The sequence below is a fragment of the Sphaeramia orbicularis genome, chromosome 14, assembly GCF_902148855.1.
Source record: "Sphaeramia orbicularis chromosome 14, fSphaOr1.1, whole genome shotgun sequence".
Classification (NCBI taxonomy): Eukaryota; Metazoa; Chordata; class Actinopteri; order Kurtiformes; family Apogonidae; genus Sphaeramia; species Sphaeramia orbicularis.
Window position 1 is genome coordinate 48,507,879 of NC_043970.1, and position 27,900 is coordinate 48,535,778.

General features: G+C 35.8%; 1 protein-coding gene across 1 annotated transcript in view; it reads left to right on the top strand.

Moving 5' to 3' along the window:
• The window catches only part of LOC115432778 (polypeptide N-acetylgalactosaminyltransferase 10-like), a 268,778-nt gene that overhangs the window by 217,052 nt on the left and 23,826 nt on the right, over positions 1-27,900 (top strand). Inside the window, exons 8-9 of the mRNA XM_030153782.1 lie at positions 14,576-14,683; positions 22,523-22,744. Of these exons, the coding sequence (XP_030009642.1) occupies positions 14,576-14,683; positions 22,523-22,744 (330 nt within the window). The remainder of the gene's footprint in view (positions 1-14,575; positions 14,684-22,522; positions 22,745-27,900) is intronic.

Genomic DNA, 27,900 nt, shown 5'->3' on the forward strand with positions numbered 1-27,900 from the left:
AATGATCTGAGTCAGAGATTAAACGTGCTAAATGTTACATATTTTTAATAAAATTAGTTGAAAAACGAACGACAAAAGTCAAGTATCAGTATCGGTAATACTAATCCTGTATTTACATGGTATCGGATTGATACCAAAATTCCCAGTATCGCCCATCCTTATTACCTACACTTTAGCTTTTAAATCCAGAATATCAGATTAGCAGCTAAAGAACACGCATGATCCTGACTGATCTAGCATTGTATTAGACCATGTGACTAAAGGTGCACAACCCTTTTATCATAAAAACACCTGAACAGGGGAAATTAACTTTAATGCTAATGTGAATACCAGATACCTTCAGTGATGCCTGAACATTATTTAAGATTTGGACATTAGTTAGAAGTCGTTTCACATTAACCTTCCTCTTGTGTTAGCTTTCTCTTACCATCTCTTATGTTAACCGATCTGTTTTGACCCATGTCTTAAATCAGCTGTAAAATACACTAAAAACAATTATCCATCATTAATTTGTTTCTCATCTCTTGGTTACCTTGTCAGACTTCCTTATCCGTAAAAATATTCGTTTTAATGTTTTTGGTGTGATCCTCTGGGCCTTTTTTTTGTCACTATACCCCTCGATGTGCACTCTGCAAGTCACCAACTCTAAACTGAATTGACCTCACGTGTGGACATGCCCGTCTTTGCTTGTTTTGTTTTTGTGCAGATGGACTGGATAACAGGGTAAAATGAGAATCCCCAGAAGCTGACATGATTGGCAGAGGAGCTGACTGTCAGTGTGTTGGCTGAAAGTGCACTTAGGATTTCAGTTTTGACTCTAATTATTGCTTCATAATCTTATTTTTATACAAGGTGGGGAAGCAAAATTGACAATGAACATTTAGTTGTTTTTTTCTCAGCAGGCACTACGTCAATTGTTTTGAAACCAAACATATATTGATGTCATAATCATACCTAACACTATTATCCATACCTTTTCAGAAACTTTTGCCCATATGAGTAATCAGGAAAGCAAACGTCAAAGAGTGTGTGATTTGCTGAATGCGCTCGTCACACCAAAGGAGATTTCAAAAATAGTTGGAGTGTCCATAAAGACTGTTTATAATGAAAAGAAGAGAACGACTATGAGCAAAACTATTACGATAAAGTCTGGAAGATACTATTAAAGAAGAATGGGAGAAGTTGTCGCCCGAATATTTGAGGAACACTCGCGCAAGTTTCAGGAAGCGTGTGAAGGCAGTTATTGAGAAAGGAGGACACAGAATAAAAACATTTTCTATTATGTCAATTTTCTTGTGGCAAATAAATTCTCATGACTTTCAATAAACTAATTGGTCATACACTGTCTTTCAATCCCTGCCTCAAAATATTGTAAATTTTGCTTCCCCACCCTGTAACTGGGTCGAAAACGACCCTAACAACACAAAGATCATAATTTCAACCAGTGCCTTTAATAATTTAGTAAAAAAAAAAAGGATTATTTTGTTCAAATAGAGATCCCAGACAAAGTCAAAAAGCCTTGATGCAATGAACAAATTTTATATGGTCAAGGTCAAGGTTACTTTATTTATACCCGTAGGTAGATTTGTTTTGCAGTCTAGGTGATTGCCTTGGCATTACCTCAACACATATATTAAACATGCAAGACAGGCACTTGATCACGCTTACAGACAGGACAAAAAGACAGGACAAAAAGTGCGCAGTGTTCCACCATTCATCGGTATAGCAGCATGGATAAGTAAATAAAATAGGTAAGATCAAATAAATAAAAACGAGATGCAATAAAACACAATAAAAACCAGAAAAGATCAAATTTGGTGGTGGTTAATTTATACATTTAAAACCTGAAATGGGTCGGTGCCGACCCTAACACAAGAGGAAGGTTAATACAGTGTTTTTCAACCTTGGGGTTGGGACCCTATGTGGGGTCACCTGGAATTCAAATGGGGTCGCCTGAAATTTCTAGTAACTGATAAAAACTAAAAAAAAAAAAAAAAAAAAAAAAAAAAAAAAAAAAAATTGCACATCTGCACAGTTCTGCATTTATACAGTATACAGGGTGAGTCAGAAAAAACGCTCTTTTCATTTAAAGAAATTGTACCACTGAAATGGAAATGCTTATTTTTCTTTTGATTATACAGTCATATTGATGTGGTTATTGAGCATGTCTGGCGATTGAATCATTGATTTATGGCATAGCATAACAGAGGGAATGTCCATTGTTTATTGTGCACCGAAATATCTGCCAACACAGTTTATGCCACCGTGAATGAAATTGAAATTGTCAACCATTACAGCATGTTTACTCGCCATCAAAATGTTTCGTCTCAACGAAGTCGTCCGGCACGACCTTCAACCTGGCTACCATTCAGATTGATGCAAATCTGTGCTCGTTGTCGCATCTCTAACACAGCTCTTCTCGCCATTCGTGTTCGTCGTAGGGCTTGGATTTCAGCCGTGATGCGATTTCGGAGTTCCTGAAGAGTTTGTGGAACAGTCTGATACACACGGTTTTTAAGATACCCCCACAAGAAAAAATCAAGGGGGGTCAAGTCTGGGGATCTAGGTGGCCACTCTCTCTCCTGACCCAAACAGACAACTCGATGAGGAAATAATACCTGCAATCGCTGTTGCACGATAACTCGATAACGATAACTGTCATGTAGGCCTATGTCCTGAGTGTGAAAGCAAAGCCCCGACTCCTGTAATTGTTGTCAATTTCAAGTTTGTTCACTGTGGCATACATTGTGTTGGCAGGTATTTCAGTGCCCAATAAACAATGGACCTTCTCTCTCTTATGCAATGCAATAAATCTATGACTACATCACCAGACATGCTCAATAACCACATCAATATGACTGTATGGTCAAAAGAAAAATCAGTGTTTCCGTTTTAGCAGGACAATTTCTTTGAATGGAAAGAGCGTTTTTTCTGACTCACCCTGTATGAAAGGGTATTCACAGTAAAGCCAGTCAAGCTTTAAGTAATGCGATAATATTTATGTTAATAATTCTGCTCACGCCTGATGAAGAACTTCTTATTTTAGAGAAATTTAGTCAGTATGTTTTTGGCTTCTGTTTGAAAATGTCAGCACTTTTTTTTTTCTTTTTGCAAACCTTAAAAGCTTCTTTAATATCTCTGGTTGTCTGAGAAAAGTAAAAGAAACAAAGACACTGGCTGTAATTGCATCTATCTGGTTTGTGCAACCTTGCTAAGAAATTGTACAAGCCCCATTTAACGCAAAAACTTTGGAAGAGAAAGTTGAGTTGAGAATTGCCCAGTTGAGCATTGCAACTCCAGTTCTTCAGGCTGTTGAAGTCCTCCGCTGTAATCTGTGGGTGTGTTTGCATTATTCTATCATACATTTGTTATAGTTATTTTTCATAGATAAATTATAGCCACAGATGGTACATCAAATGTCTTAGTAATAAACATAGAAACAATCTGGGTAAATGCAAGTTGCAACTGTAGAAAAGAACACTTCCAAAGAATGAGAGGGAATGGATTAGGGCTTTTTTTTTCCAACCTTGGGGCCTGGAATTCCAATGGGGTCACCTGAAATTTCTAGTGATTGATAAAAAAAAAAAAACAACAACTTACGAATAAAAAAATATATGGTGAGTTGAGAGAGACAATCACAATACATATTCTGTTCTTCTAATAAGCAGCTATGAGTTTAATTGAAGAAGAAAACTTAGATATACCATAATATAGATGTGAATACACAATAACACTGGTCAACAACAAATTTATTGTTTAAGTTTTTTGAGCTGATTTAGGATAATTTTGGTGTGCTGAATCCAAAAATCACATTAATTTTGCTCAATCAGGTCAACTTTCTGAACTATGCTACATATTGGCTTTTTAACATTTTTGCTTACATTTATGGGCATTTTCACATCATATGATACAAAATTCTTTCATATTTCTTGCAATAAACGAGTTCTGAAGATTTTACTTTTGCCAATTTATGATTAATGTGTTTTTTTAATATTACAGGTGAATGAAATGGCTTCGACTAGAAGATCTTGCAAAAATAAGCCTGACGTATTCTGCTACATCTGCGGTGAATACACCATTGTACCTAACAGGAATCCTGTTAGAAAATGATTTTTTTTTCTCTTAAAACCTATTTCGGGTGAGAACTATATACAAAAATCAACTGATAAAGTCACAAAAATGTAATCAATTTTGTGAGAAGATCAAATTTTTCAAAATCAAATTAGCAAAAAAACCTGACCTGATTGAGAAAAACAGATGTCATTTTTGGATTTAGCGGTGCAAAATGGTCCGAATTCAGTTGAAAAAACCTAGACAAATTGGAAAAAACATTTTTTTGTAACTCAGTGTAATCTTTAGACTTTATTCCAGTGTTTTTCAATTTTGGGGTCAGGACCCCATGTGGGGTTGCCTGAAATTTCTAGTAAATGATAAAAATAAAAACGTACTAATAAAAAAATATATGGTGAGTTGACAGAGACAATCCCAATCTCTAAAAGACATGACAAACTGTGAAGCTGAAACTGAAGCACTGTGGTTCTGTTTATCTGTCAAATGTTCATTGTGGTCGGTTTCAGATGCTGCAGCTCTTTCATAATTCATAGTTTGAGTTCTTGTTTGTTCAGTATTAATTGTCAGCCTTGGAAATCCAAGCTGGACTGACTGTACATATCCTGACCAAGGAAAATCAAATTCTCCCTTTGTGCAGTAATCTACACCTGGATTTACTGCCTCTGTCTATAATAATACACACTATCTAGACTAAATGTCATCTTAAATTAATGTTGTTATTTGCAACATAGTATAGCAAACGATCACATGATCAAAAACTAATTAATTTTTGCAAAAAAAAAAATGTCTGTGAATGTCTGGGGTCACCAGAAATGTGTGATGTTAAAATGGGGTCATGAGCCAAAAACGTTTGGGAACCACTGGTTTAACAGCTGCAGACGGACATGACAGTAGATGAGGTTTTAGACACAAAATATCTGAAAGTTGTTTTTTTCTGTGTGCGTACATAGCTGCTACTTAAAGAACTGCATTTTATGATTTTATGTGCTGCACTTTTCTTTACAGACCAATCTGTCTGCATGTCAGTATTTCAGGCTTACGGCCAAGTTTGAGGCGGTGGAACATGAATGCTAAATCTTTTGTGAATAGATCTAAAATACTAGAGCAGATTGTGGGCTAAATGCTTTGCAATTACAATCACAATCCATTCTTTGCAGATTTGGCCAAAAATGTCTCTTTTTTTTTTTTTTTTTTTTTTCCCTCCAGCCAGATTTTATTGAATGCACTCATATTAGATGAAAGTAATGCAAACAGAAGCAGATTGAACTCACCATGTCAGGGCTAGACTGTAGGGTGTGCTGTGATCAATTCTGAGCAGACAAAAGTTTGCATTGGTTCTAACTGTTCTCGTGTCGGTTTGTTTTTTGTTCTGCAGTTAAATATTTTAATGTAGAGCAGACTGCAGTGAAATCATTTGTTGGTTGCAAGTCAGCTGCACTGTAAACACATATCACCACTAGGATACGCTAAAGCACATACACCACTATTTTTAAATATTAATTCATTCATTCATTTTCTGAACCCGCTTTATTATGGAATTATATTTGTGCCAGTTTCTTGAGCGAGCAACGATAGATTCTGAGCACACAATTAGAGATTTTGAGCACATAAAAATATATTTTGCGAGCACGTCAATTATATTTCAAAAAGAAATTACGCTTGAGCAAACAAAAATCGATATTGTGCTCCATAAATGCGTTTGCATGTTAGTTTTACTCATAATGTTCTCTCACAAATTCTTTCCGTGGCGCACAAACAGACCGCTGCGCTCGCTCACTTTCCCCTCCCTCTCTCGCTCAACCTCCCTCTCCCTGCATGCTCAGGTTGTCGTGTCCGCACGCTCAACTTGACACACACGTTACAATTGTGCCACCAAACCACAATATATATATATATATATATATATATATATGTATATATATATATATATATATATATATATATATATATATATATATATATGTTTTTGTTTTGTTTTTTAAATTTCTTTTTTAATTTCACAGAAGTAATAAAGTCTTGTTATGTCCTGCAATAATAGATGAAGGTTGAAATTATGGTTCTTCACAGTTACAGTTTTTTCATGTTATTTTACATTTGACATGCAAAATCGCAGTCTATTTTTGTAATTTCGTTGATATTTTCCTGTATCTTAAAAATACAGGAAAAATCTGTAAAATAAACTGTGAAAATTCTGTTAAATCACAAATTTTTTTTTTTACAGTGCATGTGCACTCAGCCCGACTCTTACCTGAAACTGCATAAATCTCATTTCCATGCTAAAGGACTTTACGCTGCCGGAACTATTTGGACGCTCTGCACAGCTCTCTCTCTCTCTCTCTCTCCAAACTTTACCTCCATCATTTGTTTTCGTGTTTAAATCAGCTTTTCATTTAGCTGTTGTCAAAAACAAAATCCTCCTTCTGTCTCGCCTTCTATGTCTGCGACTCTTTTTTCTTTTCTTTTCTCTCGCTCAAGATTTTCTCACCCCACTGTAAACTCTGAAAACACATTATCACTTTGGTCTTTGTTGCAGCTGAAGGATTTATCAGCGTATGCGTTAGAAAGGGCAGTGAAAGAAAGACCACTAAGAGGAAATGAGAGGGAGGTATTTAAAGCACATTAGTGGGTCTTAAATCTATTAAATAGTCTTTGAACAGCAGCAGAAATGTACAGACAACAATGAGCCTTCTTTATCCTGAAGCATCTAGTCCTGTTTCATAAACACTGCAGACAGACTAAAGTGTGTTTAACGTCAGTAATTCAAAGCCAAATACAACCGATTTATCAAAAAGGGACTGAACTGAGAAAAAAGGTGAGTAATATGTCATTTAATGGGTTGACAAAGAGTAACCTAATTCCAGAGCTGTATGAGGCTTTTCATTCACTTTTAACATATTGTGGCATGTTTGCCACAGTGCATTGTGGGTAGTGGGCATGTTGTTGTAAATGTGTTATTTTTATGTGCAAGAGTTCAGTGGGGTTGTTGTGTTAGTATTAGTTAAAACTAGTGATGTCCAATAATATCGGCCCACCGATATTATCGGCCCACCGATATTATCGGCCCAATATTGGCATAAAAGTGTAATATCGGTGAATATCATTATCGTTTTTTTTTTTTCCTATAATTAAAACCGATAAAATAATGCCTTGATTTCGCCAGCATTTACCGACGCGTAAATGAAGCATTGTTTGTAGCTGAAAGAAATGTGCAGTTTTCAAAATTGTACAGCAGAGTTGCCACACTGTAATAGACTCATGGAGGGAGGGAGAGAAAATAAATAAATATGGCATTTTTTCCACAACTTAAGTTGAAGTATGTATTCTTTGCACAGACAGTGTTTACATTTTGAAAGTCTTGTTGCATTTGAGAATGCATCCAATGGGGCATCACAATAAAATTTGGCTTGATGTGTTAATTCCATGACAGGAGATATGTGATGTTACCTAAAATTAGTTTAATACCCCACATATATCGGCAGCGATATCAGTAGATATTGAAATCGGAAATTAAGTGTTGGACAATATCAGCATATCGGTTTCTGGCAAAAAAGCCAATATCGGACATCTCTAGTTAAAACTAGTGCTGGGCAGCAATTAAAATTTTTAATTGAAATTAATCACATGGATTTGTGCGATTAATCACGATTAATCGAATAGTTATATGGGGGGGGGGGCGGTTGCCGGCATCAAAAGTGTGTATTGCCTTTAAGTGATATTTCAGACTGGAAGTACTCCGGTGATAAAAAAAAAAAAAAATTCCACATTGCAGTGCTTACAAACAACTTTGTCCTTTTCAACCCCACCATCTGAAGACATTTAAAATGAAAATGTCCATGGAAAAGACCGGTACTTTTCTCCATGTTTATGTCCACACCAGTTTATTTCCGGTTGTGAGTGATTGACAGGAGTCTTAAGTCCACTAATAAGTACTTATACTAATAAGCCCAATAATATGTGATGTTCAGTTGTTCAAAGTAAGCAAAGGGGGCCCTCTAGTGGTCGGAATAAGTTGCACTAACGTATGTTTTGTCCTTGCGGTGTTACCGTAGTCAGTTCGGACATAAGAAGGAACTAACAGACACGTTTCTTTCACTCAGTTTGTATGGCCCCAAAAACGTTTGTCTGTGAGTATTTTATTGTTGTAAGAATGAATAGTATAAAATATCTCTGATGTGAACCTTTGTTGCTGGATAAAAAGACGTTCCAAATCTTAAGTTAATCTGTAAATGTTAATCGTTAGCGTGTCTATGGATTTTCCCATTCAAGTTAGCATCGAGCTAGCGATCTTCTTCCCATTCATTTAAATGACTAATGCCATGTAAATGCACTAATGCAATGAACAGAACTCAGACATATTTTGTTTGTATGTTGCAGTTTTACAGTGAGTCTCAAGTAAAAGATTTGGAGAGAAGTTTTGGGCGTCCAGCTTTTCTTGGTAAACCTGTTGTCTATCTGCCGAGCTAATCGCTACACGCACACAAGCAGGAAAAGAATAATATGAGTTATAATAAATCGGCATTAATGTGAGATTTAAAAAAATTGTCGGTGTTATTTAATGAATGCGTTAACACGGTAATAACGCGTTAACTTGCCCAGCCCTAGTTATAACTTAACCCTTTCATGCATAGTGCTCGCTACAGTGGACAGTTATTCTCCAGCTGTTCTCTTGTATATTCATGGGTTTTGTTCTAGTTTCATATCAGCCAAAACACTGGACGCTTATGCATCATCCCATACACTGCAGTTAAAAACATTACTGTAACTTTGCTGTTCTTGATAAACCCGATCTAACATGTTCGAGTGTAAATTAATTCCTTGTCATTGTTATTAGAATGTAATTAACAATTGTTTTTTTGTTTGTTTTTTTTTTGGCATATTATCTCCATGAAGTGAGTAATGACTAGTATTAGAGTATACTACAAACAAAAAGTTAAGGATATCTCTATTTTTTTTTTTTTTTTTTTTTTTTTTTGTAATTTTTTTGATCATTTTTGCCATTTGTAAATAAAACTATGGTCAATAAAAAAATTTGTTTCAGTTCACACACAAAAAGTAAAATGTGTTGTGCAAAAATCCCAACTGAAAAAAATAGCCCAAAAAATGTAAAATATCCATAACTTTTTATTTGTAGTGTATGTTAAAATGTGAGAAAACATCAAATTAGCAGCATTAAATGTTTTTATTTCATAGATTTCACACAGTATATCAGTAAATACACGTTTCTTTACTTTAAAAATTCAACACACATTTTTGCAACTCCATGAAAAATAGTTACATAAAAAAAAAAAATAATAATAATAATAATCTTATTGTTTTTTTAAATGCCTGAAGAGGAATAAAGAAAAAAGTCTTAATTAATGTTCTCATAATTCATGCATGAAATGGTTAATGTGTGTATGACAATGTTTATTGGCCTTTTTGTGTTTATTATTGTATTTTTGTAGAACTGCACCATGAGTCACAGCCATAGGCCCCACAATGGCTATCCTGTTAATCTGTATTTGTGATTGTCTATTCCAACGCTTAACTTCCTGTTTGCCAAATTAAAAGCACAATCTGTGTTGGTACTTACCTTTGAGTCAACACTCTGCTAATCTTCCATCCATGCCACAATATAGTTTTATGTGATTCCACTTTCAAGTTCAATATTCCTTAAAGTCTGAACCATTAAATCATTGACAGAAAATTGCAGTGTTTTTGGAACTGGAGCTTTTATTACTCCTTCTGAACAACCCTTTTTTTTTTTTTTTTTTTTTTTTCAAATATCAATTTCCATGTATGCGTATCAATTTTGTATCATATTTGATACATCAGGTCTCAGTGCTCAAATATTATTATTTTGAACAAAACTGTAATATTACACAAACATGTCTAACAAACTGGTAATTCCTTTTCAAAATTGGCAAAGTTCTGTCTCCTTCCTCATTAACATTATAAAGCCTGAATAATTAAATCATTGACAGAAAATTCCAGTTCTTTGAAACCAGAGCCATTATTGACCCTTCTGAACAACCCAAACTTTTTTTTTTTTTTTTCAAATATCAATTTCCATGTATGAATTTAAATTTTGTATCATATTTGATACATCAGGTCTCAATGTTCAAATATTATTTTTGAACAGACAAAAACATAATACAACACAAACATGTCTAACAAATTGGTAATTCCTTTTCAAAATTGTCAAAGTTCTTCCTCCTTCTTCATTAATGACAGTCTTGTAGTGTCACTGGAAAGGCCTCTGGTGAACAAATTCCTCCCCCCTGGTGGATTATCTGTGTATTGTATGTATCTAATTGTATACATCAGGATTTTCAAGAAAAAAAAATCACACTGATCATGTAGAGGGCTTCAAAACTCGTGTATCAAATATGACACATTTGGCGTTATAGGGTTAATAAAACACCACAACCTGCCCGATAGTGCACTTATATCTACACTTCCATGGATAATATTTGTTTAGTCTTATTAAAATCAATCTGACCAGTGATTCCTCCTTAATTATTTACAGGGACACTGATCTGATAAGATATGTGTAGTTCATCCTCAAAGCATTGAATTAGAATGTAACTATTGTTCATATATGTGCAGTAAATGACCCATTCTGTTGGAATTATACTTACCAGATTTTTATATTAAGATGCTGAAGATGGCTCCAGAACAGGCTATGAGGGAGGATTTATTTATTTATTATTTTTCATTATTCCATTCCATTTAGGAGTTCAGCAGTTCTTGAATCTCTTTATGTCTAATGCCCACAGAGCACTTACTTTATTTTTATTTATTTATTTATTTTTTAATACTCTATGTGACCTAATGTTACCCCCATGTCGGCCCTCCCCAGTTCATTCCGCTCTGATTGCAGCGGTTACATGAGGCATATTTTATTCTTATTAGGCTGTTAGTATTATATAAGATCCAAAAGGGCAAGGCAGAAACCTGGGAGAAGCAGTTTTTAGGGAGAAAATCCTCCTCATTTTCTCTACCTTGAGCTTCAGGAAGTGAAAGCACGTCCCTGAACGCCACACAGAGGTAAAAGTGCATTAGTCAGATGGATACCATCCTTCACTATCAGCCCTGCTCACTGGAAATAGACAGCAGACAAGTGGAACTAGACACTGGTAGGTAAATGTGCTATTTCAGGAACCATACCTAAAACCCAGCAGGAAGAATGCCGTTCTGAATTTTGGCCACATTTTTTCCATTTGGGATTTTGTGTCAGTTAAAGGTATTATGGGATGCAGCTCCGATCAGCAGTCATAGAAACACAACATTTCACTCGTCTTCCAGCCTGATGCGGTGTCACATTGAAATTCTATATGTAGGACTGTAAATATCCAGACAGGAACACTATTTATTGTGTTCTACAGCTGAGAACCACATGCAACAGTTTTGTTCTTCACACTGGCGAGACAGCGAAGTGAAAGAGTTCTCGTGTTTCACAGGTTTTCTGGCAGGACTGTGACAATGAATACAAAGGGAAACAGAAAAGCAGATTTGTTAAAGAAGTAGTGTTAAAAAAAAATGATGAGAAATGTTTGTCGCAGCGGTGCTGTGTTGGTAACCTAGCAACATGAGGGGGGTCCAGGGGCATGGTCCCCCAGAGGAAAAATTTGCAAAATAACCCTTTAAATTGTGACTTCTGGTGAGTTTTTTTTTTTTTTTTTTTAGCAATGGCTACACAAAATATTGGTTTGTCTATTGCCACAGACCAGTCAAATGTTAGCATTTGTACTAGAGCCACTCATGGATACTGTTCCATGAACTCATTATCCTTTTGTTCTTTTTCTTTTTTACTCATTATCCTCTTGTTGCCACAGTACTGTGGTGATATTTGGTGTGTACTTCAGTGCATTCTTTTGTGCATGTTGCTACCACAGTGCTGTGGCAAGTGATGGAAGAAACAACAAGTTAGTGATAGTATATTGATTTGAACAGGAATTATTGTTCTTTTTTTTTTTTTTTTAATGGGCTCAGCTGGCTGACAGGCAGCTGTCTGTACCGATAAGGCAGCAGCCGACACCAACTGTACTCCCAGTCATCATTGCCCATTTTTCTGACACCTTTGCTTGTGTATCCTTTTTTATTTAGACATTTTACCAGGGAGTATCTCACACTACTTTTTTTTTTTTTTTCCTACTTGTCTTGTCCAGCGTCCTAACAGCAGAATGGTAGTCTGGTTCCTCCCAGTGCTGAACAAATTTGCTTTGCCAAGGGTAACTTTATAAAGTATATGAAGCACCCTTTGATATTCTACTGTGTTTATGATGAGTTTAGTTGAACCACATTTCGATGCCGGACCAGTATTTAGAACAATAATTCCTGGTCCAGGAATTATTGTTCTAAATACTCTATATGTTGTTTTGTGGTGTTCTTTGCTCTGGAGGCTGGAGGAGGTGGGCGGAGCTACATGTTATACTGTGTTTCCACTACGTGGAACTGGCTTGATTTGACTCGTCTCGACTCGACTCAGGTACCAGGTCCTATTCCTGGAGACCGTTTCCATTAGAGGATACTACAGACTTTACAGTACCTGGACGTCATAGCGATGTGACGCATTACTTCAGTGTCGTCTGCTCAGAGTTGCTGATAAACTTGCTTGTTGCGTGTTGCCTCGTCAACCTCATACTGAATTTTTACGTCGGCCACCAAAGACTGAATCTCCTGGTTTTGCGGGCTGTTATCATGTGGATTAACCTACCGCTGTATTTACTGTAAACTTCCACATCTGTTTTTTGTAAAACGGTGGTTCACAGAGACGACTCTCTGACCAATCAGTGGTCTGCAGTGTTTATACGTCACATTTTAGTATCTGGTCTCCAGTCCTAGAACCTCGGTGGAGGTGATACAAAAAAACTAGTACCGGGTACCAGATTCCAGGTCCTTTTTCATAAAGGAAACACAAAAAGGTCGAGTTGAACCGAGCCGAGCCGGTACCACGTAGTGGAAACGAGGCATAAGATGCAGCAGTGTGCCGTGTGACTTCAGTTCTGTGTCACTTCAGTGTATTGAGTGTTGTGGTCATGTGGAATTCTGCACTCTGAATGTTGTCCCAGCGGCTGATTTATATCAGTGTCGGATTTACCTACACCCCCCACCCCACCCCACCCCCTTTGAAAATCTTTCAAAAAAAGTCTGGTACATTACCGAGTGAGCTCAATGTCCACAGTGTTTTGATGTGGCGTATTCGCTGTATAATTGCCTTGGTACTTTTTGGGATGTAAGTTGCCAATCTAGACATGATATAACAAAGGTGCTGATTGGCTCTTTGATAATAGACAAACTGATATTTCGTGCCACAGTACTGTGTAAATAGCCACTTCGTGTTGTGGTGTTTTTTAGGATGCGTCATGGGTTCACATAATGGTATGATCACGAGCCATTCACAAGCAAACACCTCAGTTCCCAGTCTAACTGGTGCAGGAACTAGCTCCGACACCGGGCTGTCTGGTCAAAAAACAACTAAAAAGTACCGTCTCTATCAAGATTAGAATAGTTTTGGATTTTTCATTATAGTTCAGTTTTATTTAGTTTTGACTTTTTTTTTTCTCTAATTCAGTTAGTTTTAATTAGTTTTTTGAGCAGGTTTGGTAGTTTTTATTAGTTTTCGTTCTTTTCTAAATGCTTAGTTTTAGTTTAGTTTTAGTTTTTTTTTTATATCTTTTTTTCTTCTTCGTTGTCAAATTCAAATAAATCCCAGACAGGACTCTGCTGCTTTCTCCCAACTTTAGTCTCCATGTTTCCAGGTAGAGTGGGGATGAGAAGACGACTCTAAACCACTAGCGATGAGAAGTGACGAACCGTTAAATATCATATGGTGCCAGCAGCTAAAATTGCTTGAGGGAAATAAATTGATTTCATATCAATCCGACATTGACAAAGACGAAAACTAAGGCAGTTTTATCTATAATTTTTTATACGTTTTAGTTAGTTTTGTAAGCACACAATACAGTTTCGGTTAGTTATCGTTTTTTCTTTTAATTATATTTTTTATTTATCTCAGTTAACGAAAATGTTTTTGCAATTCTAGTTTTCGTCATTTCGTTAGTTTTCGTTAACGATAATAACCACATCACAGTTACGTTGTGTATGCTCTGTCTATACTACAACGATAAAATGGAATCTTGAAAAAAAAAAAAAAAAAAAGCTTAACAAAGAAAAACGCAATTTGCAGAGGATAATATTGCAATGATCTCATGAATAAATGATTGAGAAGAGGTTAAATGCTGAGGGAAAATCATTTAGAAGTAACCATATAGAAGTTCTAGGTGTTTAAGGGTTAAATTCAGTCCTGTGGATCAAAACTTCTTCCACTGTTCTATGAAATCCTTTCATCATTGTTATTCTCTCTCTGAATTTTCCCTTCTGTATCCCACATTTCTAAATCTGCGGTTGTCATCAGTCTCCTCCTCACCTCCTTCCTTTTCTCTTTTTGAACACGTAAAGCTTCAAATGCATCGATCCAGTCTAAGGAGGCATTTCCTCTTCCTCTGTCTTTGTACTGTAGGTGTGGATGTGCGGAGGGCGGATGGAGGACATCCCCTGCTCCAGGGTAGGACACATCTACAGGAAGTACGTCCCCTACAAGGTCCCTGGTGGGATCAGCCTGGCAAAGGTACTTCTTTACACTGTGTAGCTTTATATCGGATGATGACACAGAAAACAGCAGATCAGTCAGTTACTGCAGTTCAGCATCGGTGAAATACTGGACTGCAGGGGTGTCGAACTCACTTCAGTCCAGGGGCCACATCCTTCCAATATGATCCGAAGTGGGCCGGACCAGTAAATTAACCCATAAAGACCCAGTGTTACTTTTGTGACAGTTCCCAAATAAATGTTCTCTATATTTAACCTTTCTTAAGAGATTTATCACCATTTATTATAGTATTATCCTCTATATTTTGTATTTTATCAGTATAAATCAGGTACTTTTCTCTATTTAATTCACTGATCATGAAGATGTTCATAAAAGCTCAGATTAAAGCTGTGAGTTATTACATCAGAAACAGAGAAAACTGAGGAAAAAGTGAGTTTCAGTAAAATCCCCTGTAAGTCGCTTTGGAAAACAGTGTCTGCCAAATGCATAAACATAAACATAAACATAAAATATATCATTACCTGAACATAAACCAAGCATCTCCATCCACTGTCATTGGATTGGTGTAAAATACAGTTTGTCATCTTTTCATGGTCATCAGATATGACCCATTTGGACGTTGAGAGGCTCTATAGTGAACATGTAGACACTGTCATCTTCTACAACATTGATTCACCAGTAAAACCCATGGAGTTTCATCAATGACAGTGGATGAACACACTTGGTTTAAATTCACTTAATGACAGATTTTACTGAAAAAAAAAGCATTTTTTCTTCAGTTTTCTCAGCTCTGATGTAATAACCTTAGAATAAACTGAGTTTTCATGAACATCTAAATTAAATATAGTAAATTAAATAGAGGAAAATACATGGTTTACAAGGAAAAATACAAAATACAGAGGATAATATTATAATAATTGGTGATAATTCACTTAGGAACGATTAAACAGACAGAAAATTTCATTTGGGAACTGCTGCAAAAAGTAGCACTGGGTCTTTATGGGTTAATAACATAATAATGTATAAATAATAGGGATGCACCGGTACCGATACGAGTATCAGCATCGGCTCCGATACTCAGTGTGTGTACTCGTACTCGTAAAAGATATCCGATACAAATGCACTGATACCACTTACAGCCATGTGACATTCACACTTCAGTGGCGGTGGAATAATGTGTGTGGAGTGTGGAGATTTAACCAAATAAATGACGGTGATAAAAGTAACGCTGACTGCAAGTAACATTAAAGACAGACAGATACGGACGCAGCGTTCTGTCCGTCCTCTGCGTACATTCTATCCGTTTTCCAGGTGCTGGCGGATGCGTAAACAGAATGAGAATACCAGCGGGTGTACGGAGCGGTTTGGACCGCCACCAACAGAAGTGAAAACGAAACTTATCACTCATTTCTCTTTTCTCTTCCTGCTGAAGCTAAGCTTCTAAACCTTACCAGCAAAAACGCTGCAATATTAGTATCACATTAGTGTTGCCTCTGTCGTCTCCATGTTTGTTATTACTGACTTTCTTCTTCTTCTTCTCAAAAAACTTTACTTTTCTTCGTGGTATTTGTCCAGTATGGTTAATTCAGAGCGGCGCCCCCTGGTGGATTTATTGTCAAATGCTCATTCCAACACATTAAATGTCAGTAGCAGCACTTTGTTCCAGTCAGACTAATGACAACGACAATAAAGCACATTTACAAAAGGAACTAAGAACTGGAATGAGATTATTAAGTACTCGTATCAGTACTCGGTTTCGGCAAGTACTCAAATGTAAGTACTCGTACTTGGTCTGGAAAAAAGTGGTATTGGTGCATCCTTAATAAATAATGCCAACTCCAAACATTTCAATGTATTTTATAGTGAAAAAAGTAAAGTTACATTATGAAAATGTTTACATCTATAAACTATCCTTTTAAAAATATGAACAACCATGAAAAAAACTGAAATTTATTAAGAAAAATAAGTGCAATTTTAACTAGGACTGTAAGAAAATATCGGTTCTGCAATATATTGTGATACTTCATTTCACAATACTGTATCAATATTAAAAAGTACTGTACGACATTTTTAGGTACTTTTTCAAATGCAGATATTGAGCAGGTTAATTTTAGGTTTTTTGTCTTTCTTTTTTGTTTATATTTTATTTATGATTATTTAACACTGTATTATTAAATAATGTTAGTTCCTTTGTTGGGATTGAACTAAAATAATGTTCTGATGTTAGTTCTGAACTAATAAAATATGAACATTTGAACAAGATCTTAAACTGTAATGTCTGTAAAACAGAATTTCAGTTTGAACGCAGGAACATTTTGTGATATAGCATTAGATCCTGTGGGGATCAAATAAAAATATGTTTAGTATTTGTGCATATTTCTGGTGTAATTCCATTCTTCCAGAAAATAATCGTTTAAAAAATAAACAAAACCTGTAAAAAAAAAATTGCCTTTTTAACAGTATTGTGATATATCAGGATATATTGTATTGTGATCCTAGTATTGTGATTTGTATCATATAGCCAGATTCTTGTCAATACACAGCCCTAATTTTAACTATATTTTGCCTCCGTTTATCATTTGTAAATGTGTATTACAACTTACAAATGACAATGGATCTGGAAATTTACAAAATATTTTAATAACTGACAGAATATTAGTAAAATTGCACTTACTTCTCTTAGGACATTTCTAGTTTTTCATATTTTTTGTGAAAGGCAAGTTTGGAAATTTACACAATTACATGTAATTTAACTTTTTTACACTAAAACAGAGGAAAAATTTTGAATCGTCATTATTTGTAGGTTTTTATGGTAGTATTTTACTGATCTGACCCACTTCAGACTAAAGTAAGGCTTTATATGGTCCCTAAAGTAAAAGGATTGAGTGTTAATATATTCAGTGTAATTTTTGCATTTCACAAATTCATCCCACGGCCCAGATTGGACCCTTTGGCGGGCCGGATTTGGCCCCCGAGCCACATGTTTGACACCTGTGCTGTACTGTAACATCTGCAGTTACAACACACATTCACACTTAATTTAAATAAGCACCTTCAATCTCTTTTAACCTATAAAGACCCAAACATCTACTGACAACCATAACCATCAACCATATATTCCCTTCTTTCTTGTGTCTTTTTGCTCATGCAGAATGAAACGTGATTAATATTGATTAAAAATTAATGATGTTTAATTGTGATTAATCGAAATTAATCCACAGCAACCCTATGATTAATCTTATTAAAAATTTTAATAGGTTGACAGCACTAGTATTTTTTTGGATTTAGTATATGTTTATTAATATGGATATTTATGCGGTATATGTATGTTGTATATATTTGTATGGAAGTAGTATATATGTTTATTGATATGGACAATTACGAAGCATATGGATATTTATGTAGCAAACAGATATATATATCAACCATGGTGAGTAGGGGTGGGAATTAAAAAAAAAAAAAGCATACTTCTGCCCGCTCCTTTTTCGAACTTGTTCATATTATGATTTGATGATGCTTATATTTTTTTTTTATTTTTTGTTTGGTTTATATATATATTTATTTATTTATGTATGTATGTATGTATGTATGTATGTATGTATGTATGTATGTATGTATGTATTTATTTATGTATTTATTTTTATTTTCCTTTTTTTAAATTTTTTTTTCTCTCAAGTTTAGACATTCGTTTGAAAAAAAAACAAAAACATTCATTTATTCATGGAATTATTGCGTATCTGTTTTATCAGTTTTAGTGTATCTGATCTTCTATATCAATATATTTTATTATTTTTATTACTTATTTTATTAATTAATTATAATTATTAATTTATTAATCATTTTGTATTTTTTCCTATATCCTTCTACAGCACTATTGTTGAAATGTGTTATAGAAATAAACTTGACCTTGACCTAAATACTCCAAGCAGGTTTGGAGATCCTTGTAATATATATGTATTTTTTTTTAAGACCGTATTAAACTTACAAAAGATAATATATTTGATATTTTTCATGCCAAGGTTTATATGTCACTGTATCATTTGTAGGTAAATTCATTGGTGAATCACATTTTCATTGTTAAAATATGAGTATGTTTAATAAATATATAGCTTGAAACTTCTAAAGAGAGACATAACAGAAGTCAAAACTGCTATAATGAGGACTATTGAAGATAATTTTTTTTTTTTAATGACTTATTTCATTAAATTTAGGAGAAACAATTTTTAATGGGTGGCAAAAAATTAAAAATGGATTTCTCATAGTTAGTCCATTCAGTTTTTGTTCATTAGCATTTTTTTTTTTCCAATCAAATATGTTCAAAATAGTTCAGAGACTGTAATATCTGCAGTTACAACACACATTCACACTTACTTTAAATGAGCACCTTCAATCTCTTCTAACCCATAAAGACCCAAACATCTACTGACAACCATAACCATCTGCTGATCTAAAATGTTTAATAATTTATGATCCACTAATCCTATCAATACATGTAATTGGTGTAAAATACAGTTTGTCATCTTTACATGGTCATCAGTTATGACCCATTTGGACGTTCAGAGGCTCCACAGTTACCGTGGAAACACCGTCATCTTCTACAGCACAGGTGTCAAACATAAGGTGTCAAATCCGGCCCGCCAAAGGGTCCAGTCCGACCCATAGAATGAATTACACCGAAGATTTTAACAATCAGTGGTGTAAAAATCATTGTAATTCAGTTTCCACATACAGACACATGTGATCTAAAGTGGATCAGACCAGTAAAATACTATCATGATAACCTATAAATAATGAAAACTGCACATTTTATCTGTTGTAAATGTGTTATAGAAATAAATCTGACTTTGATCTTGACCTAAATACTCCAAGCAGGTTTGGAGATCCTTGCAATTTTTTTTTTTGTTTTGTTTTTTAGATCGTATTAAACTTACAAAAGATAATATATTTGATATTTTTCATGCCAAGGTTTATATGTCACTGTCTCATTTGTAGGTAAATTCATTGGTGAATCACATTTTCATTGTTAAAATATGAGTATGTTTAATAAATATATAGCTTGAAACTTCTAAAGAGAGACATAACAGAAGTCAAAACTGCAATAATGAGGACTATTGAAGATAATTTCCTTTTTTTTAATGACTTATTTTCATTAAATTTAGGAGAAACAATTTTTTAATGGGCTGCAAAAAATTAAAAATTGATTTCTCATAGTTAGTACATTTATTTTTTGTTCATTAGCGTTTTTTCCCCCAATTAAATATGTATGTTCAAAATAGTTCATTTCATGTGTTTGTTCAGGAGTTAGAAGAAACTCAAAGTTAGCATCTATGCTAAAAATGTACCTATGTATGACAGGTCATATTGTGATTGTAATAGTCAATAATATTACAGTACATTACAGATTTCCTAAAAATCATTCTGAGATTTATTTAACAGTGCTTGTAAAACGACAGGAACTCAAACTTGATAATATCTCATCTCTTTAGAGAGCTGCTATTACTGAGGCGTTTTCATTAAACAACAAATGAAGCAAAATCTAATTATGTGGCTGCAAAATTAAAAACAGCATAACTGATTCAAACTGGATTAATGAGTTGTTTTTTTCATGTGTGGGTTTATGCTTTTTGTTGAAATATGGCTAAATCAGTTTCAGCACACATTAGAAAAGTTGCAAAAATGTTCCTGCAGCTACTCAGAGTAAAACGCTTGTGTCCTTGAACTGCACTGAAAAGAAATGCCGAACTGCACACTTCAGCTAATGAGAAGCAGAGGAACGTCTTAAATAAACAGATACACACCGTAAGTATTCATAAACTGGGAAGTCGCCTGGAAGAGGATGCAGATTTAGCAGGAGTTTTGTTTGGTATTTCCTTTATGTAGCTTTCGTCTTTCTCCTGCATGTTGGAGAGCACTTTACAGTCGGCTCAGCATCCTGGAACAAAAGACCACCAGACAAGAGGCAGCGGTGTGCAGTGTTTCCTCTATCTACGACTTATAGTCTTTGCAGGTGCTACTGTGAAGAATGAGCTCAAGTTTCTTTGTTCTTCAAAGTACCAACACAGAATGAGAAATTTTCTAAAAGCGTTAAATCATCGGGGATGTGGCTGAACTCCATTCATTATGTATGCCTCAGCTGCAGCCCGGAGCCTGGCTCAGCTTAGCTCAGTATGCATCTGAAAGGCACTGGCCTTTGTTTTTGCTTTTTTTATTCCGACAGCAGCCTTTAAACCGACCTCAGTGGAATGCAGATGGCCCTGAATCAGTCTGACCCTGCAGATAAAGGAGAACATTTACATAAAGAACTAAAAATGAACTCACTCTTACTCCAAGCAAATTGGAAATGGCGGCATCATTACAAGGGTTACACCTCTTTATTTTCAAAGTTTTTCTTTTTTAATGATCACGAGTGTGTATTGAAGTATGAAACACTCATACTCGCAGAACGTCAGTTCTAGGAAAACGGCGCAACACTCAGGTCTGGAGGCTGATAGACACACTGTTACTGAAACATCTACATTTGTGGAGAAATTCACGGTCTCTTTTTCTCCCTAAGTTCTTGAATCATCATTTTGATTGATATACAGCGTGTCCCAAAAAAAATGTATCTACACTTTTTGTAAAGTAGGTGTTTATTAAAATTCATTAAATCTTCAAAATGTAATAGAATTTACAAACATCATTTCATTGTTTTGTCACCACCTGTTCTCAAACTGACGTCCGTTCTGGTCCAGACACTGCCGACAACGGAATCGCACACATCATGAAACAATTTCCTTGGTATTTGTGTGCATCAGAGGCGATTTCTCATAGACTGCAAGGCAAGCCCAGCTTCCCCTAAAATTACGAAAGTTAAATGGTCAAATATGTTCGGTTGTGTTGACATTTCATTGACAGCAAATGTGTTAGAACACGTTCATCTCACAGACGAGTTTGTTCAGAATCAGCTTTATCACAAATCATTGGACTCCATGTTGTTCACTTCTCATACATTCCCGTTGCGCTGTTTTCTCATTCGATCTCTGCTCAGTGCATTTGTCCGTAGACACTCAGCGTCCATGCACTTCAATGGGACTGAGTGGAACAGTTTTTTTCATTTCCTCAAAACTGGACGGTAATTGGATAAATGTTGTCCCGCCCCGGACGCTCGGCGTCTCTGGGGGTGAATGGAGCTGTGGGCGGAGCTCGGCCGGGCTGGACGCTGAGCTTCCACATGCTGATTGGAGGATCAGTCAAAAGGCTGAATCCCGTTTGATTGACAGCTAGTTTGAGATCTACTCCTTCACTGACAGAGTTCAGTTTCATACCATCGTGCATTCTGCTGCGAAATCGAGAGAGAAACCACTATGAAATTACTTGTTCATTTCTTGCATTGTAAATAAAACACACTCATTGTACTTCCTTGTTTCAATTTAACATAATTTCATTGTTTTCTTGTTTACTTGGTACGATAAGGTCACTGACCATTTTCTTAAAAAGGAATGGAGGGACGAATTTATGTTTAAATGACTTGACTTTTTTTTTTTTTTTTTTAATGTAAGCCGACAATGAGCTTCCCCTGTCTGAAATACATTCACATTCAATGGTTGCCCTCAATTCAGCAACTGTTGCAGGTCTCATAACGTAGACTTTGTCTTTTAGGTATCCCCTTAAAAAAGTCTCGTGAGGTCTGGTTAACGTGGAGGGTATTAAATGAAACCCCTCCGTCCAATCCACCTGTTTGGCAAGTTCACCAGACCTCACACCACTAGACTTTTTTTATGGAGATACCTAAAAGACAAAGTCTGCGCCAGTGGTTCCCAACCTTTTTTTGGCTTTTGTGTCATTGTGTCATCTAATCCATCTGTTTGTTTGGTTTAGAACCTGAAGCGTGTCGCTGAGGTGTGGATGGACGAGTACGCCGAATACGTCTACCAGCGCCGACCCGAGTACCGCCACCTGTCGGCCGGAGACATGACGTCGCAGAAGGAGCTGAGGAGTCGACTGAACTGTAAAAACTTCAAATGGTTCATGAGCGAAGTGGCGTGGGATCTGCCCAAACACTACCCCCCCGTGGAGCCTCCTGCCGCCGCCTGGGGAGAGGTAAGACCACAGCAGGAAGTTAAACCAAACACAGACACAGACAGTACGGTGCAGAAGTCCTGGACCAACATTAGCTTTGTTGCTTTTGTAAAAAAAAAAAAAAAAGTGTTGTGCAAGGTACTTCCAAACTGTAATCCATTACAGATTACTTGTTTCTGTTATTTAAAAGCAGAGGTAGCAAAAGTACTCACATTTGGTACTTAAGTAGAAGTACAGGTACTTAAGTGAAAAAATACTCTGGTAAAAGTGGAAGTACTGATTCATCTCCTTTACTTAAAGGTGCTGGAGACTTTCGTGACCAATTTTTCATCAAATCTGTCAAACCTCAGTCATAGCCTCAGTATCATGAATCTGTAAGTCTTTCTGTCATTACTCACCTGAATCTCTTGCATTACGGCAGGCATGTCCAAAGTCCGGCCCGGGGGCCAATCACGGCCCGCGGTCAGATTTTATACGGCCCACAGCTTGGGTTTTAGAATGTATTATTTATGGCCCGCTTGGACGGTTGAACCGAGTAAATGAATCATAAAAGGTTCAAAATGCAGTTTCTCCTTTCACCTCATGGTGGCAGCACCACTCTAACTCTATCTGGCTCTGTGACCTCGCCGTGAACCTTTTTCGCTAATTTCTAACCACGGTGCCTGTAAATTAAAAAAAACAAAGTTGACAGTGAGGGCCACCGCTTCCAGGAGAGATGGGAATTACAATTTTTTTCACTGAAAATCGAGGCAATTATGTTTGCCTAATTTGTCAAGAGACTGTTGCCTTGTTTAAGGAATTCAATGTAAAGAGACACAAGCAGACAAAACATGCTAACGCATACGACAAGCTAGCAGGGAGTGAGCGCTCCGAAAAAGTGAAGCAAATTCAAGCTGCTTTAAACTCAACAGTGACTCTTCATGTGAACCTGGAGTTCAGTGAATTCGCCACCAAGGCAGGATACCAAGTTGCCAGGTTAGTTGCCTCTAACTGCTGGTGTTATGTACTTGTAGATGTGACACAAAATATTACTTTCTGAATGATTTTGTGAAAGACGAGAGTAAGAGTCATATGTTTTCATCTGAAACGTTAACAGACTTTACATTACTGAGTAATATATGAGTAATGATTACTCATACAAGTCATGTTTAAAATGAATGTGGGGTTAAGATTTTTATCAACTTCTTGGACGTCTAAGATACTCCACACAGTTTGTTCTATGTTATCTGACTCCAGATGTGAAAGGAAGGCAGAATTGTTTTATTTATTTTTTTATTTTTAATTTTTAATTTGTTCACACCTGAGTGGCTTAGATTTGGTTACATTGCCATTTAAAAAAATGATATTGTGACAATGAAAATAAAATTGTTGTAGAACAGCGCATTTATATGTAATTTTTACTGTTTAAAAAATGTCTGAAGGGACCACTGGCCCCTGGCAATGTCCACATTATCAGATCTGGCCCTCTTTAAAAAAAGTTTGGACACCCCTGCATTACGGTGACAGTTTCGAAGTGCCATCCACCATAAACAAACCGTGTTTACAAACCGACCCTGGAGGAAACTCGGGCATCTTCGGAATTTTGTTGCGACATGCATTGTGGGAAATGGAGGTTCATTCATATGGTATTATATGGATGAAACAAACACACGGAAACATTGCAACGGCTGGAGGAATATGCAAAGAAGGAATGGAGTTCCTGCCGTTTCCGACCGTGTCTGTTCCAGCTGCCGGGGTGGGTGGGTAAAAATTGGAAGATTGGAGCCTTTGGCCCTTTTGACAACCCTGACCTTAAGACCTTTATTTTGTAGAACTAGCAAATGTGAATGGTTTTGCTGTGAAGCGAGGCCCAAATCCACAGGTGGTGCTAGTGTTTAGCACATCACAGCCAGAAGGTTCTGTGTTGAATTCCCAGTCAGACTGAGTATATCCATGTCCTCTGGGTACCCCCTCCATCAAAAACACATACACATAGTTTGATTCTTCTGTCTTGACCAAGGTAGAAGATCTGGAGTTGGACGCAATGCTAATACTAATGCTAAACACAGTATATATTACAGTTGGTGAAGACTGAATTTATTTATTTATTTTTTTTTTTTTTACAGTATTAAACTTTAACAGTTTAATCTCATGAATAGAAAATAATTATTTGTGAAATTATGATACATTTGCAAATGTATTTCAACTGTATTTTTCTGTGAAAAAAGAAAAAAATTCTTTAAAAAATAGAAATTTTATGGTTATTCAGTTACAGTTTTTTTGTGTTCCTCCGCCAAGGAGGTTATGTTTTTGCCAGGGTTTGTTTGTCTGTCTGTTTGTTTGTCTGTCCGTTAGTGTGCAACATAACTCAAAAAGTTATGGACAGATTTTGATGAAATTTTCAGGGTTTGTTGGAAATGGGATGAGGAAGAAATTATTAACTTTTGGGGGTGATCCGGAAGAAATCCTGGATTCTGGATCACTTTGAAATTTTCGTTAACAATGTGGTAAATGGGGCCAAAATTTTCGTTTCCCAATATCTCACTTAATTATTGACCAAAACTCATGAAATTTAACTCAGGAATTGACAATGGGGTCCTCTATCACATTTCAAAGGCTGATCCGAATCTGATCCAGAAGGCGGATTTTATTTTAAAAAATAAATGTAGGATTTGTATGACCGATTATGTGGGGAATTTTTGCGCTTGGCGGAGGTCTGCACTCTCCGAGTGCTTTTCTAGTTATACATTTGACATGTAAAATCACAGTCTATTTTTGTTATTTCATTGATATTTTCCTGTATCTTAAAAATACAGGAAGAATCTGTAAAATAAACAGTGACATTTCTGTTAAATTAGAGATTTTTTTTTTTTACAGCGTATGAGAGCACTACAACTTTGGTAGATTCTACACAGTGATTGTCAAACATCAGAGCAAAAGAAGAAGAAACAGAGTTTTAGAGAGAATTATAAGCAAAAATAAGGCAACTGTCTGCATGACACCTGAGTCTGGGTATGAACATCAATAATTGGTAACGTGCCCCGGTGACTATCATTTCCATTTCAAGTTTTTGACTGGATGAAAAATAAAATACAGTAGGGATGTTCCTGAGGTAAAGACACATGGCTGCATGTCAAGCTTGAAACAGCGATTCCCAGTGGTCACAACAGACAAACAGTGATGAAACATGTTTGCAATAAGGTGAGCTTCAACCGTCTTCTGCTTCAGGGTGTCCTGTGTGCACAGCCAGTAGCGAAACCTGCAGCATACGGGCCTTTGAAAACACTCCCAAAAAGAACAATTTTTTAGACAACATGTCAATAACAGACTCCAACAGAATGCACGCTTTCATTTGCACATTGAAAAACAAGGATTTTTTTCGTCTCAGTGCACAAGTATTAATGAATTTTAAATACTTCAGAATTTGCATAAAACAAAAACCAAATTTCGTGGAGTTTTGAATAAGAACAACAACCATGAATTAACCAGATACATGGACTATTGCTGCATCATAATCTGTTCATGTCGTTCAATGCACAATTAGTGACAGATGTTTTAGTTTAACCCTTTCATGCATACTGGTCACTCCAGTGGACAGTTATTCTCCAGCTGTTCTCTTGTATATTCATGGGTTTTGTTGTTTTAGTTCCATATCAGCCAACACAGTGGACACTTCTGCATCATTTCATACACTGCAATTCATACCATTACTGTAACTTTCCTGTTCTTCATAAACCTGAACTGCAGTAACATATTTGAGTGTAAATCAATTGTTAATTGTTATTAGACTGGAATTTTTTTTTTTTTTTTTTGTTTAACAAAAAGTTGGGGAGTTTTTTGCATATTATCTGTGTGAGTAATAACTGGTAATATAGTATGTTAAAATGTGAGAAAACATCAGATTAGCAGCATTTAAAAATGTTTTTATTTCATAGTTTTCACGCAGTTTGTCAATAAATGCATGTTTCTTTGCTTCAAAAAATTAAACACATGGTGTCCAGCTGAGTGGACATTTTTGGGTTAGGTTCATAAAAAATTAAATCACATTGTTTTTTTTTTTGGTTTTTTTTCATGTCTAAAGAGGAAAAAATCACTGAGGAAAAAAAAAAAATCTTGCTTAAGGTTCTCATAATTCATGCATGAAAGGGTTAATGACCTTGAGCCTCTTATCACTTGTAAAACATGAAATCTTAGGAGCAGAATGTCATTGTTTGAGCCAATAATAGTGATGATAATTGGATTAAAACATCAGTTTTGACAAAACATGTCAAATTTTGAAAGTTTTTTATTTATTTATTTTCATTTTTTTCCCCTTGTGTTTGGTTTTGATATTCAAAATTTTAAAAAAGAAAAAAAAAATTGAACAAAATAAAATGCATTTATTGTTGTAAAATCAGAATGTGAAATTGATCATTATTTATGGCTGTTACGTGGTGGAAATATTGTTTGTAGTCATTCAGCCACTTATCTGGGTCAAGGGGCGTGGCCTAGGTATCTATCTAGGTTAAATGGGAAACGTCAACAGGTGGGATGATGGTTAGCTGACATAAATGAACATGATACTTGGCATGTAGCCTATTTTTAGTGTCATTTTAAGTTAAGACTAAAGTATTTAAATAAAGTATTTAAAGAGGAAACAATATCTATGAGTGTGAGTCAGAAGCAGAACAACCACAAGGATTACTGAGTGTTCTCTTGAACACCGCAGTAACAGTAAATCACAAAAAACACAATTTATTTTGGTTAATGGATTACTGCATCAGAAAATTTTTATACACCGAGCAACTATTTTCGCTTTGCCCTGACTTAAACTGCAAGTTCTTGTGAAATACATGACCCGGTGTTTCTCTACCTCACTCCAAATACTCCGTAAAAATGGAGTCCAGCTCAAAATATCCGGACTGCCCCAGAGGGGGGTCGCGTTTTTCAAATGAACTCACCAGTTATGTTTCGGATGGAAGGACCAAACCAGGAGAAAGGAAGAATTCACCAAAAAGAAGGGTTGAGGTTTTAAAAAGTGAAAACAAAACTTGATTTATTGCTTCAGGCAAAAATTTAAAAAGTTACAAAAAACAAAGAAGTCAGTTATCAATTAATCTAGCATCAAACACACTATTCGTCTCTTATAAGAAGCTTCTTTGATACATTTTATAGTCTTTTGTGACTCTTAGACTTCCCATTGTTATTCCCATATTTGG